At 41.5% G+C, this 13,909-nt stretch overlaps 2 protein-coding genes across 12 annotated transcripts in view; one reads left to right on the top strand and one right to left on the bottom strand.

Annotated features, from left to right (window-relative positions):
* Positions 1 to 8,625, top strand: part of sdccag8 (SHH signaling and ciliogenesis regulator sdccag8) — a 48,608-nt gene extending 39,983 nt beyond the window's left edge. The window contains exons 17-18 of one of the 2 annotated variants that reach the window (XM_044371931.1): positions 5,549 to 5,675; positions 5,932 to 8,625. In XM_044371931.1, coding sequence (XP_044227866.1) covers positions 5,549 to 5,675; positions 5,932 to 5,970 — 166 coding nt within the window. In that variant the 3' untranslated portion in view covers positions 5,971 to 8,625. Of the gene's footprint in view, positions 1 to 2,298; positions 2,952 to 5,548; positions 5,676 to 5,931 lie in introns of those variants that run through there. The other variant, XM_044371933.1, reaches the window with a different exon arrangement.
* Positions 6,568 to 13,909, bottom strand: part of akt3a (v-akt murine thymoma viral oncogene homolog 3a) — a 55,526-nt gene continuing 48,184 nt past the window's right edge. For 5 of the 10 annotated variants that reach the window (XM_044371935.1, XM_044371938.1, XM_044371937.1 and 2 more), the window contains 2 exons: positions 12,700 to 12,802; positions 6,568 to 11,765 (listed from right to left, as the gene is read on the bottom strand). In XM_044371935.1, coding sequence (XP_044227870.1) covers positions 11,680 to 11,765; positions 12,700 to 12,802 — 189 coding nt within the window. In that variant the 3' untranslated portion in view covers positions 6,568 to 11,679. The remainder of the gene's footprint in view (positions 11,766 to 12,699; positions 12,803 to 13,909) is intronic. The other 5 variants (XR_006406990.1, XR_006406989.1, XR_006406991.1 and 2 more) reach the window with 5 other exon arrangements.

Here is a 13,909-nt window from a genome sequence, read left to right as displayed (position 1 = left end):
GTGTGTGTGTGTGTGTGTGTGTGTCAGTTAACCGTGGGATCCAGCAGGTGGTGTCCTTTCACCAGGTCAGCGGGGAGGCTACCCTCTTCTAACCCTCCTCCACAACCCTCCTATCAGCCATCAGCCAGGCCAGCAGCAGGCGGCAGGGAGGTGACGGCTGGAGCTGGATCCTTCAGCCTCTTTGTTTCTCCGTCCCTCCTTTGCTCCACTCCTGCACCTCGCTGACACCACAAACTGTCAACCCTTGTTTTTTTTTTTTTTTTCAGCGAATGCAGATCCTCTCCACCTAAACATCTATTTATCTGTCTCGCTATCAATCCATCCACGGATCCATCCAAGCTTCCTTCTCTCCTCACCAGTTCCAGGCAGTGGGCAGAGGCGAGCCAGCCTGCTGTGTGTGTGTGTGCGTGTGTGTGTGTGTGTGCGCGCGTGTGTGTTGGTGTAGGGCAGTGCCCGAGCATTAAGCCGTATTAAGCCCTAATTAATGAGTGTGCCAGTCGATAGAGGCCAGTTATTGGATTTGCTGCTTTAGCTGCTGGAAGGAGCGCTACCTTAATCACACACACACACATCCCCCTCTGAGGCAGGGTATGCAAGGTGAGACAAGCGGTGGATTAGAGAGAGTGTGTGTGTTGTATAAGGCCAGAGGTTGGCGGCTCTCTGGCCAGACAAACTGTGTGTGTGTGTGTGTGTGTGTGTGTGGTTGTTGATATGTGTGCCAGGGTCAAAGCTTTACTTACTGCATTACATAAACCTTCAGCTTACAACCTGCAGCAGCTTTAAACATCTCAGACCACGACCTGAGCGACTGATTTACTGGCTGCCTGTTCAGCTGACTTTCTGTCAGACTGGCATGTGTGAAAGGCTGCTGGCATGCTGCGGCATCCACGCCGCAGTATCTGAACCTCAGCTAAAGAAATTTGTTTCACCAGCAGTGTTGCAGTCGTTGCCTTTTCTCCTAAATAACTGGATTTAGGATGTTTTACAACATAGTGTCTCAAAGTTTCTCTACAAATGGAAAACAAGTGTTGCAAATAAAATTACGTCACTTTGACATCATGAGGGTTATTTCAGCTTAGAGACTAAAAATTTGAACAGAAAGCCTGTGTGACAAACTGGGTGTGTGAAGTTTAGAAGACGCTATCAAGGTGCATTATGGGAAATGTGGGATCCAGTATTTGTTGAGCTTGACTCATACTAGGGAAAGTCGGGATATCTCAGCCTCTGCTGCATCGATTCGGATCATTCTTATTTAAATCATTCTCTCTTAAACTTTTCCTCACTTGCCTCTTGTCGTATCTGACCATACCAATAATTCTGGTTTTATTCGCCCAGGTTTTAGGGCTGCAACTACTGCTTATTTTTATTATTGATTAATCTGCAGATTATTTCCTTGATTAATCAATTAATTATTGGGTTTGTAAAATCATGTATGACAAAGAAAAGCATGAAATCATCACATTTGAGAAGCTGAAAACAGCAAATTCTTGGCATTTTTGCTTTAAAAAACCCAACAACAATGAATTGATTATAAAAATAGTTGCCAATTAATTTTGTGCAACCGACTAATCGTTGAATTTCTACTAAGTTCAGCTACTATGATGTTCTGCTGCTGAAATTTTCAAAACTCACCTCCCTGTTTAGTGGAGGCTGAAAATTCTGAGACTGATTTCTAGAAACATAGCCACGTAAAACAAAAACTGTCAGCGCTGCTAGATATCTCTGGAGGTATTTGAGAAATCCTTTACCCTTTAGAGTCAGTATAAGATCAGATCATGAATGTGCAGTTTGATTCCATTTAGTTTATATTATCAGGACGTCATGTCAGCGGGTCAACAGACTGAATCGATCAATAAGTGAATAAATCTTCTCTACAACGTCGTAGTCAGCTCTCTTAAAAGTGTCAAACTCTCCTTGGTGAACATTGTTGAGGCAACCCTGAACTCAGAACCGGGGAGTCATTACTGAGACTCCTCCAGATTATTTAACAGGAGAAAACTGTTTTAATGTGTTTGGTGCATCTTTATTCACCAAGATCAGTGGTTGTGATCGGATAAAGATGGTGGTGTGGAGCTGAAGGCCTTCAGTCGACACGTTCTCAACACTTTGCTCATCAAACATTTACAGATCAGAACAACAGGCTCTGTTCCTGACCTTTAGGTTCTCCGCTCTGTGTGTGTGTGTGTGTGTGTGTGTTTGTGTAGCCGATATCTCCTGCGCTCGGTTGTGTCTGTGTCTTGTGCCTTCACTCACAGCGGGGCTCTTTCTGTGTGTGTGTGTTATTGTGTGACGTGGCAGGGCCCTGCTGTGTGGTGCTGTGCCGTGCTGTGTGATGGCGTAGGAAGGAGGGAGAATGAGAACGGGAGCAGGGAGAGACGGGGTGGCTGGTCAGGACAGCTTGGCAGCCAGCTGTAGTTGCACCAGGCGGCGAGGGAAGTCATCGCCCTCAGCCTCCAGGACTGGACAGAGCCTCCAGGTCTCGGATAAACCGCCCAGTGGGCCTTCAGTCTGGGTGGAAGATGGTGGAGACAGAAAAGGAGGGCAGGGTATAAGCAGGGAGTACTGATGGTGATGAAAAAGGGTGCTGAGAAAACTTGAGGCCCCGAGGAAGAGGGACAGGCAGAAGCAGGATTAAACCCTGCGGTGGAAGACGACACGGTGCGGGGCAGAGTGAGGACAAGCGGGGCAGAATGTGGGGGGAGAGCAGGGAGCAGATTGTGGGGGAGAGTTGGGATGTTCGCCTCCCCCGTCTGTCACACACAGGCAGCCCTGCCACTGCCAACATGACCAGCAGGGCAGGGGCATCTGTCTCCCCCCCAGCTACCTCTCTCTGTCTCTCTGTGCCCCAAGCCACAAACTCTATTCATCATCCTCCTCCTCCTCCTCCTCCTCCTCCTCCTCTTCTTCTTTATCCCACGCCTCATTCCTGCCTTTCTTGTTGCCTTCTGAACCTGTTGAAACAGTGAAAGACAAAGTCAAAGATGATTACTTTGAAGAATATTTCATATAAAAACACAGTGCAGCCTTTTTCGCTTCACAGCCGAGCAAAGTCTACTCAAGACCCTTCATCACAGGCTGCATGTGTCTGAGTTCTGAGCAGAGTTCCCTTCTCACATTGTCGTCAAACTCTTAAGAAGGGAAGACTTGACACATCAGAGTAAAACTGCAGTTATATATGTATGTTTCTTTTCTTTCTTAATCATCTCACAACTCCTCAGATTGAATCTTGTGACCCTTTAAGGGTCCGGACGTCCAAGTTGGAAACCGCTGACATACTGGATTGTACTGTAATGTGTTTGTGTGACAGCATCAAAGTATTACTTTGTACATGCAGTTACTAATAAAAGACAACTTAACCATCTTGTAGGATGTTGTGTTGAGTGACTACTGTTAGAGGAATATGGATAAATATGGATGGCTGGTTGAGTTGCAGATGTGGATTCCAGTGCTGGAATCGGACTCTTTATCAGGAGGGTAGGAGTATGTGTGGGGGTATGACTTAAACCACTTTCAGGGGCACACACCAGATTTTAGACCACTTAATTGGGGATGGCTTACGCACTTGGGGACAAAAGCCGTGTCCCCAGTCGGTAAAACGCTGATTTTTGGGTCAGTGGTTATGGTTAGGGTAAGTCTCCAGGAAATGAGACAAAATTAGAGAAAAAGTCCATGTAGATACTCCAAAAGTGACTTAAATAAGCCGTGTGTGTGTGTGTGTGTGCATGTTTTTATTACCTCATTGGGACCTTTCTGGTATAAACACCAACCTTGTCGAGACCAGTAGTCCTCATGGGGACCAAAGCCTGGTCCTAATGAGGCAAAACTTCATTTCTGAGGTCCTGGTTAACAAATTGATGTTAGGTTAGGGTTAGGCGTGAGTTGGTTATGGTTAACGTTCGGGATTAAGTCTGCAGGGAATGGAAGTCAATGCAACGTCCTAACAAGGATAGCTGCACAAATGTGTGTGTGTGCTGCACTAGAGGAGGGATGACTGACTGAATGGATGAAATAATGGGCTGCTGGTGGGAAATATCTTAACAGACATTCCATCTCCACCCCCCAAAACACACTCAACACACACACTATTCATACACTCAAAACCCAGCTGGAAAACACCACCTCCCTCCCTCCCTCCCTCGCTCACACACATACACACAGACACACAATATTGACTGAAACTGTGTGAGAGGAAAGTACCCTCTTGGCTGACATAAAACCAAATGTTGTAAATATTGAAAGAGAGCTTTTAATATCACTGGACTTTGTGTTGATCAAATAATCAACAGAGTTTACATGGACGTGACAGCAGAAGAAGTTTAATACTGTGTTTACAGACGAGGAGGCGATGCAGTAATGTGATCTGACCAAAACCGATCTTAATGAATGACTGGATATCAATCAGATGTGACCGATCCTGTACTGTAACATTAAAACCCTCTAAAAGGAATATTCTAATATAATAAACATTTGCAAAAAAGGTGTTTGGTGAATGAACGTTTCTTCTTCTATACACAATACAAAAGTGTGTCCAAACTTTTGACTGGTATTGTACGTTTTGATAAAAAAATCTGAAAAATATTTATCAGGCAAAACTCTCCAAGTTTAAGTGTTTGTTATCAGGATAGAAAAAGTCACAGAACTGGTTGAATTCTGGCAAAATAGTGATTGTCCAAAGACGACCATCACAAGCACTGTGACCTGGATCCAAACTAATAATATAAAGTATAAAATACTAACACTGGGTGGTGATGGACATCAAACAAACTGAGACTTGTCACTATTACCCATCTTAAAATTGTAATAATAACTTTTTTTTTTAATAGGATTTAGAGCTTTTTGTCACTTTGTTTTATCAGGTTTTAGTTTTAGTTCATTGTATTGTAGAACAACAGTTTCAAATGACACAAAACTCAGAATTTAAGTGATTTTAATTCACATCAGTGTCCCTTTTACTCTTGATAATCCACAGATTTGATAGTTTTCATTTGATCTTCTTAATACTGAAAAAATGGAAACTCCTGACTGGCATCAGCTGATGCAAAGTATATGAGGGAATTTAAAATTAAAATGTAGTCTATTCACCTCCGTTATATTGGAGTGGAGGCAAAAATCTCTTTGAGTGAACTGAACCTTTAAGTTTACCGCACTGTTTGTGTTTGTTCCTGATTGGCTCAGGAAAGACATCATTCATCATCCCGAGCAGAAGATGTTGACTGTCTTGAGAGCCTGTTGAGAACAGCTGGGTTTATTTTCACTGCATGAGTGTGTCTGGACAGTCAATCAATCAAAATCTTTTATCTATCAGCCATATGACGGCTTTCTCCTCAGTTGATTTTATCACTGTGTTGTCAATCCTGTAGCTCTTGTCAAATAGTCAAACAGTCTGGTGAGAAAGATGTGTGTGTGTGTGCAGTTATGAAGCAAAGTGTTGATCATTACTGGGACGTCCCAATTAGTTTGTCCCCTCGAACACAGCCGCTCCTGTAGACAATGAACTCTTTCACTGCACACCGGGATTAGTCACCGTGTGTGTGTGTGTGTGTTGCAGGCTGCAGCAGTTGGACCGTCACTGTCAGAGCAGCGCCCAGCAGGTGTGTGAGCTGCTGGCCAAACAGAACCAGCTGATGGAGGAGAGAAACACACTCACTGAGGAGATGCAGAACCTACGCATAGAGGTACACACACACACAGAGGAGTGTGTGACTCACTCGCTCTGTTACTAATTTAATTTGTGACGGTGTCTTTTCTCCTCCGGAGCATGTTCTAGTTGTCAGTTTACTAAAATAAAATCAGTAAGATGACTTTTGTCTCTTCATGACTAATGATTCTGTCTGTGAAACAGTTTTGGATTTGCTGAAACATGTTGACGGTAGATGCCTTGATGCAGGTTTTTATTGAATATCGTGTGTGTGTGTGTGTGTGTCTTCCTAGCTCCCCAACACAAGACGAGTCAACACTCTGTCCACATGAGTCTGTCCTGCCTGTCTCCTCTTCCTCGTCATCACCACTGCTCTGCTCTTCTGTTTGGATATTTCCAGTGTCAGAAATCTCCTGTTAACCAGAACATAAACTGTTACTTATCTTGTTTAAATGGGTGACGTGCAGGAAGACTGATACATGTACAGTATGTGTGTTTTCATTATATATTAAGGTGCAGTGTATACACTCGAAAAACTTTATAACTAAAATGTTTACAACATTTTTTGTTATCAGAACTGAAAATCAGGTTTCTATTTTCTATTTTGCAACAGACTGTTACTGCAGTATATAGAACAGTTAGAGGCACTAGGATGATGTTTAATGTTTTTAAATAAAACATTTTTTGAGATTTCTTTGCACTGTTACACCAATGAGCTTTTGGAATGGCCTAAATTATTAGTTAAATACAGGTGTCTAGATTTTCTTTTGATAAATCTTATAACTAATACAGTATATTTGTTTCACGTGTTTTCTTTGTACATAATGTTTCATTTTTATTCTTAATTTTCTCATTTTAATCAAACTGAAAGGCAGTACATACTTTTTTTTTTTTAGCAACAAAGCAAACAAAAAGCCCACACCATCACAGCAGATTGACATAGTGCTTTATTGAAGCTGTCTGTAAGAAGGAAAATAATGTGCATCCCTATCATATACATTTTATGTGTAAAAATACTAAGGATGTACAGTGTAAAAAACAGCTTCATGTTGATGGTAATCTGTTGTTTTCACATCCTCGTGGCCTCACTGGCCAGCATCCTGACAGCATGAGGGACAGAAAAAGGCTGTTTGATCTGCTTTTCTCTGAATCTTTCTGGATCTGCTGGGTTTCCTGACACTGTCTCAGAGTCGACATCGGCTCTGCTCCGCTGACATGTCACGGAGCAGAGCTGACTTCAGTATTACAGTGCTTCAGGGAAACGTGGCCCACTCAGAAATGTCTCACACAGCTGTAAAGCTACAGTAGATGGACATGGACATGAAATTAAAACTCAGTTACACTTTGTAATATTTGTACATGTTTGCCATTTTTTGTTTGCTGTTTATAAATAAATGCATTTCATGCTTGTTCATGTTAATAATCAAGATGATAGTAGACTAGTACCAGAGAGAGAAGAGAGGGGAGGGATTCTGTCGCGGACATGAGGTCAAATACTATCAGAAATCCTTCCAAACACTTGAGCCGTTTACTTATTATCTGCATTAAACGCCAGGCGGAGCATGGTTTGTGATTTTTTTTGGCTGCCACCGTCGGTTCATTAACAACGTGCAAGATCAATACGGAGCAGCTGAAGTCTTTGAAAGGATTTTACATATTATTCAAATACTATTGGAGTCAGATCTGTTGTGTGATAGATGTACAGTACAAACAGCAGCAGCTTAAGAGTGAACACTGTCAGTGCAGCGTCAGATATCTCACATACTGTAGATTCACACCAGTCGGGGGCACCAGTAAAGCTGTGCGGAGGCTGAAACTGAATTTCAGCATCCAGTTGAAAAACCTCTGTTTGGTGATAACAGCTGAGACAAAGTTAAATTACATGTGCCCACAACTGATTCATAGTTATTAAGGGAAAACTCACATTGATGAAGAGGATTACTAAGCTCCACATTCTCCACTTACAGAAGTAGGAGGAAAATATTTCTTTTTTCTTGTGTTTTTTTTTTTTATGATCTCTGACCCTTAGAATCAGCCTCTGGCTTTGTTGCTGCCAGTAAATGAACTTGAATCAGTAGAAGATTGAACAAGGAGAGTTAGAGGGCTCACCAGAGGGAAAACTTTTTAAAACAGATGAGGAGGAGGAGTCAGTGAAGATGCGATGATCGCTCAGTGGATTTTTCCCAAACACTTTAGTTTATAAAGACTGACCAATTTACTGAAAATTCCCACTGATTGACTGCACTGACTTGTCTGTTTTTGCCCCAGCTAGGACATCTCTGGCATGAGGGACACGATCACCCAGGTTTTGCCAACTCTAGACATCAGAGCAACATCAAAGATATCGGTCGTATGTGGAGGGGAGATGTGCTTTCAAATCCTCATTTTCTTAAAAACATAAAAAAGCTAAAAATCTTCCTTTAAAGCAGGGCTGAATCAGATTCCTCTGAATCATATAAAAAGTGGTGGATGTGAAAGTGCTGTGGCCAAAGCAACAAAGCGGTATTTTATGAACTCTGGTTTCTAATGGTTTTGGCGTTAAGCGTGCACATACAGCTATAACTCCTCAGTCGCTCGCAGACCTGGGTCAAATCAAAGCTGAAATCCTTCCAAATACTTGGGAGCGTTTGCTTGAGCCTGTCGAGAGTGCCAGCTGGGTGGGATTTGTACTCATTTTGAACTATTCGGCTGCCTCAGCTGTGCCAGACAGGCTCAATCGATCACAGAAAAGTATTTTTCATAAGACTTCTAAGTGCCACTTTGACTCAGGACTGGTAGTGCGGACAGAGGAGGACTACAGCATGCAGGCCAGCGCCATCCTTTTATACTTTCTGCCATAAAGCGCCTTTGCTAGCTATTAGCAATTAAATGGATGTGCAAGAGTAAAGCATATGGACTTAAGAGCAGCGGAAAAACAGGTAATGTGTCGTGTAAGAGATATCTGTAAAGAAAAAAAAAAAAGAGGAGGCATTTATTTTTAGAACAAAGTCTCTGAAGACTTAAACTGCAGAATGAAACACAACTACACCCCCTTACAACTAAACTCCAAAACAAAATGACATCAAATAAATTAATTAGAAAAGAAATTCAAGTTATCCATCGATGATAATAATAAAAACATTCAAATAAATAGATGGAGTACATTTGTCTATACCTAATAAGAGCACATCCCCTGGTGCTCTCACTTGAATCTGTGTCATCCAGATACTGAAGGTGACGTCTTCCTCAATAAAAAATGCACGTGAACACAAATGTTTGGTTTTTTTTTTTAGATACACTTGAGCATATTTTTAAAAATATATGTCCTCACAACTGGCGAATTGGTTCTGAAGTGCTGGATGTCAAAGTTTTTGACTTATTTAGAGCTAAACCGTAAGGCTTACCCGGCGTTTGAAGACCGAGAAAAATCGAGGGGATTTGAAATCTTGTTGGTCAGACTGGAAGACATGACGACTCAACAACCACAAACAAAAGTCCAGACTGGAGAAATGACAGCACACGGTAAAGACAGAGAGACATGCGGGGATGGTGCAGTGGTCGGGACCCAACTCTCATCATCTCCACTCTTTAAATAAAAGGTAAAATTGGGGGAAATGCTCTTTCTCATCTAAAATCCTAATAACTAACAGGAAAACACAGACAGACCTTATTACACTCCCTTCCCTACATATCACATTTCATATCCAAACACTATTGTACCACTCTTTCGACTTTTTTCCACTACTCTGCTCTCGACACACTTACAGTAGCAATTACAGTTCAGTATTGAGTCTTTTTCCATCCTTACCGTTTTACATTCAGACTTCTGTGCTGCACTTGTTCTCTTTCTGCTCAACTTCCACTTCGCCTTTCTTTCTGAACTCTGCCTCAGCCTTCACCAACACACACCTGTGGTAAGATCAAATATGGGGAACATTTGTGTCAATATCCAATCAGGTAAGACGAGTCTTGATTTGGATTACGTTTGGGAAAGAAACTGAATTAGAGAAATAGATTCCTGGCTCTCTATCCCCATCCCAAACTTTTTTTTTTCCCCTCAATAAGTTCACAGTAAACTATCATCTGTCTTCAGTGTGTCCTGTCACTTCTCCGCTGTCACATTTTGGTCACAAAACAACACAAAAAATGTCATTTAAATAAACAATGGAGCAGGAAGGCTATCTGCTTTCCCTCCTACATTCTTCAGCCATTTTTGTTTCTTGAGGTGCCTTTTTTTCCTCTCAGCCCTAAGAAATAACAATATTTTTTTCTATAATAATGTAATAACAATAGAAAAAGTTAAATATAAAACCGATGAGTAGAACAATAAATAGAACATATATATATTATAGCCATTGCTGTGATTGGTGTAAACCCATAACTGTTGATGCATACCTCCACACAGACCATAATGTCTTTTTTAAACATCCTTCATAAGAAACTCACAGGAAAACAGCTGCTATCTCGCTCATCAATACATCATAACTTATCATAAATATTTCATATCGTATCATTCTTGGAGCTTTTCACCTGTACTCTCTCTCTCATCTCATCTCAGCCAATGCCCAACCCTGCCTTCCCGGATTTCTCTTTTTCACTCTGCGGTGAATCTGTTCCTGCTGCAGTTTCACTTTCCTGCACAAAGACAGAGAGGTACAGCCGTGTGGTTCCCAAAGCCATGATAACAATATGTCACAGTAAAGCTTTCCATCATCGACACAAAGTACCGTTTCGTTTTTGTTTTTTCCCTTTTGGGACAGTAGAGATTTAAAACTCACGAGGGACTTAACATTTAAAAAAAAAAAAAAAAAAAAAAAAAAAACCTCTGGGGAGAACATTCAAGTCAACCGTTTTCCTCTCATTTTCACCTCTGCGTTGACAGATAAATCAACCACCTTGCACTGCATTATGGGTAACGTAGTAAAGCTCAGGGTTTGGGAGCTTCAGCCCTCTGAACTGCTGTGCTTTGAGGTGCGTTCTTAAACACAAACCCATAATAGTACCTTGCACTTGCTCTCTCTCACACACACACACACACACACACACACACACACACACACACACACACAAACATGACATCCTTTTATCTTCTTAATCTACTGAGTTGATGTGTAATAGCTGTACATTAGGAGCAGTAGCGACACCTGTTCTGCAGCTGTACAAGCATAGACGATGTGTTGCTGGCGCCTGTGTAATGACCTGCAGCATTAAGCTAATAGTGTAGCACCGGGTTTTAGTAGTAGCAGTAGTAGTATAGTTATAGTAGGAGTGGTAGTACCTGTAGTAGGAGTGGTAGTAGTTGAAATAGCAGCAACAACAATAATGAATTGCACTGAGCAAAACCTGAGTCAAATCCTGCTCGAGTCTGTCTACAACATGAGGTGCGTGGGATTCTGCTCACTGTTGACGACTGCGTTCTTAACGTCAGGCAGCCTCAGTCAATCCCAGAATTATCAATGTGAGGATTTGAAATCAGACCCGAGTGACTGTGTGAGTCTGAGTATCTGTCTGTTTGCAAAAGCCTGAGATACAACCAGTTATGGCAGTTTGGATTTAAATGACTTAAAATGCTGTATCTCCATCGTACAGATAAGAAGCGACAAAACGTCTCTTTAAAAATGCATCAACTGTTGTCTATCTTGATCAGAAGTGTCTGGTTAGTTTGTTTGTTTGTTTTTTTTTAGACGTGGGTTTGACGGGACCCTCAAAGCACAGCAGGCCATCGGTGATGCTCCTTTCATTAAAGGGACATTACACAGTAACTGATCCCATCACAGTTCAGATCACCTAGAGTTGCAGTGCAGGATTAGAGGGTAATTTTGCTTGGAAGTTTGTACCTGTGAGAAAGCATCTCTCTAAAAAGGGATTCACAAAAATGTAAAAAAAAAAAAAAAAAAAAAATACAAGAGAGTAACATTGGAGAGGTGAAAAAGAGAGGAGGAGAAGATGGGCAAAATCCTTCAAGTCAGGGTTGTTCTGGGTTGGTCCAAAGCTGTGGGTCTTTTTTTCCCACACTGATGACCTCAGAGACCAGCTGTGATGACGTCAACATGATGGACAGTTCATTCCCGCCCACTGGCAGAGTAGGAGAACTGTGGGAAGTGCGGTCTTCTCTCGTTGTCCAGACAGTCCATCCCGTCCTCGTCAACTAAGAAGAGAGAAAAGTGGATTCTCAGATAATTAATGACTGGATTCATCCCTGCTTTTAACATTAAATGTCACTTTTTTCAGGTAATATAAATACATAAAATCAAAACATGCAATCTATAAGCTGCCAGGTTTTAAAATTTCTGTATGATTAAACATTACAAAGTGTCGTGTTCGCGATACGTTTTTGTCCTGTAGATTTAAACTGAACATGCTTCCATTAACAAGTGTGTCTTTGATGTGCCAATCTCCCGTTAACTAACTGATGTGTGACCTACAAAACAAGTGGAACCTCACATTAGTGCAGAGAAGCACATCGGTTCAACTCATGCATAATTCAGTGCCGAAGGATTCTGAAACCTGTATCTTTATTTCAAAAGCCTGTGAAGAAATGCATGTGGCCCGAGGACTATTACAGAGACACTTGAATAAACAGAAAATGGCACTTTTGAGTGTTTGTTCCCCCAGTTAATTCAAGAGGAAATGTCTCACCTCAAGAAAGAAATGGCAGCGCACATACACACACAAACAAAATATAACTTGTTACTAAGAAATTGTGTAAAACTGTGATTGTTACAGTAAAAAATGTGAGTAAAAAAGCTGAATTTGATCACTATCAGCAATTTTATTAACATCATGGTCATTTAGAGAAATTAATTCAAGTGTAAAACTGATTTTTTTGGGATGTCAGGTGCTGGTTTGCTTTTTTAACAGTAATATATAACATAACTTATATGAGGTTGATAAACACACACACACACACACTCCAAACCAGTGAATTAATGTTTTCTGTCACTCTGCTTATTTCTACACTTCTCTCCCCTGAGAATATCTGCATAAACAAAAATGAAAGTGAGATTTTATCAAGTTTTAATGCGGGCATATGTTTGTGCATACATGTGTGAGTGTGAGAGACAGTTATAGAAGAGACTCACATTTCTCTGGTGGAGTTATTGTGATGGTCTGGGCTGTGAACTCCTCGTCAAAGTATCTGGTGTCTGTCTCAGACGTCACCTGAGGCTTAAACGGAGGAACCAGCTGGGACAAAGAGGTGAGGAGGACACACAGAAAGGGAGGATTAGATTTTACAACAACACGGGCGACGGCAAACTGTTTTAAACCACATAGCAGCTGCTTAAATGAAATCAAACTTCACAAAACTTCCTGCAGTTGATCAGAAATTGTAGTAGTGGGTGCAAAGGCTCAGAGACAGCAGGGTCTGCGCCTTAACTCGTTATCAAAGTAGCTTTCATCTTAAAAATACTTAAATCTCTACTGCTAGCCTCCTCCTCAGATTCAGAACCACTTGTCTGTGCTTTTGGCCGCATTTACCTGGTACCTGCCTGGTACAAGTGACCCAATTCTGATTTTTTTAACTCACATGTGGCACAGATCGGATATGTATTATGAACGTGTAAACAGGAAAAAAAAGCACATAGAATCGGATATTCTCAGATCCGTTTCGGGCCTCAATCATATGTGGAAATAAATCTGATAGTAATCGGATATCTGCCAATACGATATCATCTAAATGGACAGATCGGATATTCCCTGTCATTTCGATTCACATGTCATTGACAATGCAACCATCTCATACTTTTTCGCATTTTAATGACATATGACGCACAGCTGTCACAACTACTGTCCACTGGAAAAAACAAAAACAAATTTTTTACTTCTGTTTCAGTAACCAAACCCTCATTTATGCATGTGGGTTGTTTCAAGTGTTAAGCAAGTGTGAACACAGGTATTGGATATCGGTCACTTGTAAAAGTAGATGTAAACAGGCGGTCAGAAAAATCAGATATAGGCAGGAAAATCGGAACTGGGCATCAAGACATGCAGTGTAAATGCAGCCTTTGTCATCAGCAGACTAGATTACAGAACAGATATAGATTGTCAAACATGAACAGGAGGAGAGGATGTGAAGAAAAGAGGCAGACACATCCAGAAAGGAGAGGAGAGAGCAAAGTGTAGAAAGGAAGCTCAGTACCTGTGTAACATGCTATAGGTGTTGTCACACAGGACTTGAGTCACACTTGGTGGTGTTATATGAGCAAACACATGCACATGAAACTGCGAGACCTTCAGGATACAACGTCACACCTCTCCATAATGCCCTGCGCTTTATACGTCTGCCTGTCT

This window comes from Thunnus albacares, chromosome 14 (genome assembly GCF_914725855.1).
Source record: "Thunnus albacares chromosome 14, fThuAlb1.1, whole genome shotgun sequence".
In the NCBI taxonomy this organism is placed as follows: domain Eukaryota; kingdom Metazoa; phylum Chordata; class Actinopteri; order Scombriformes; family Scombridae; genus Thunnus; species Thunnus albacares.
The sequence above is the reverse complement of the archived record's forward strand: the minus strand, read 5'-3'. Positions and strand labels throughout refer to the sequence as shown.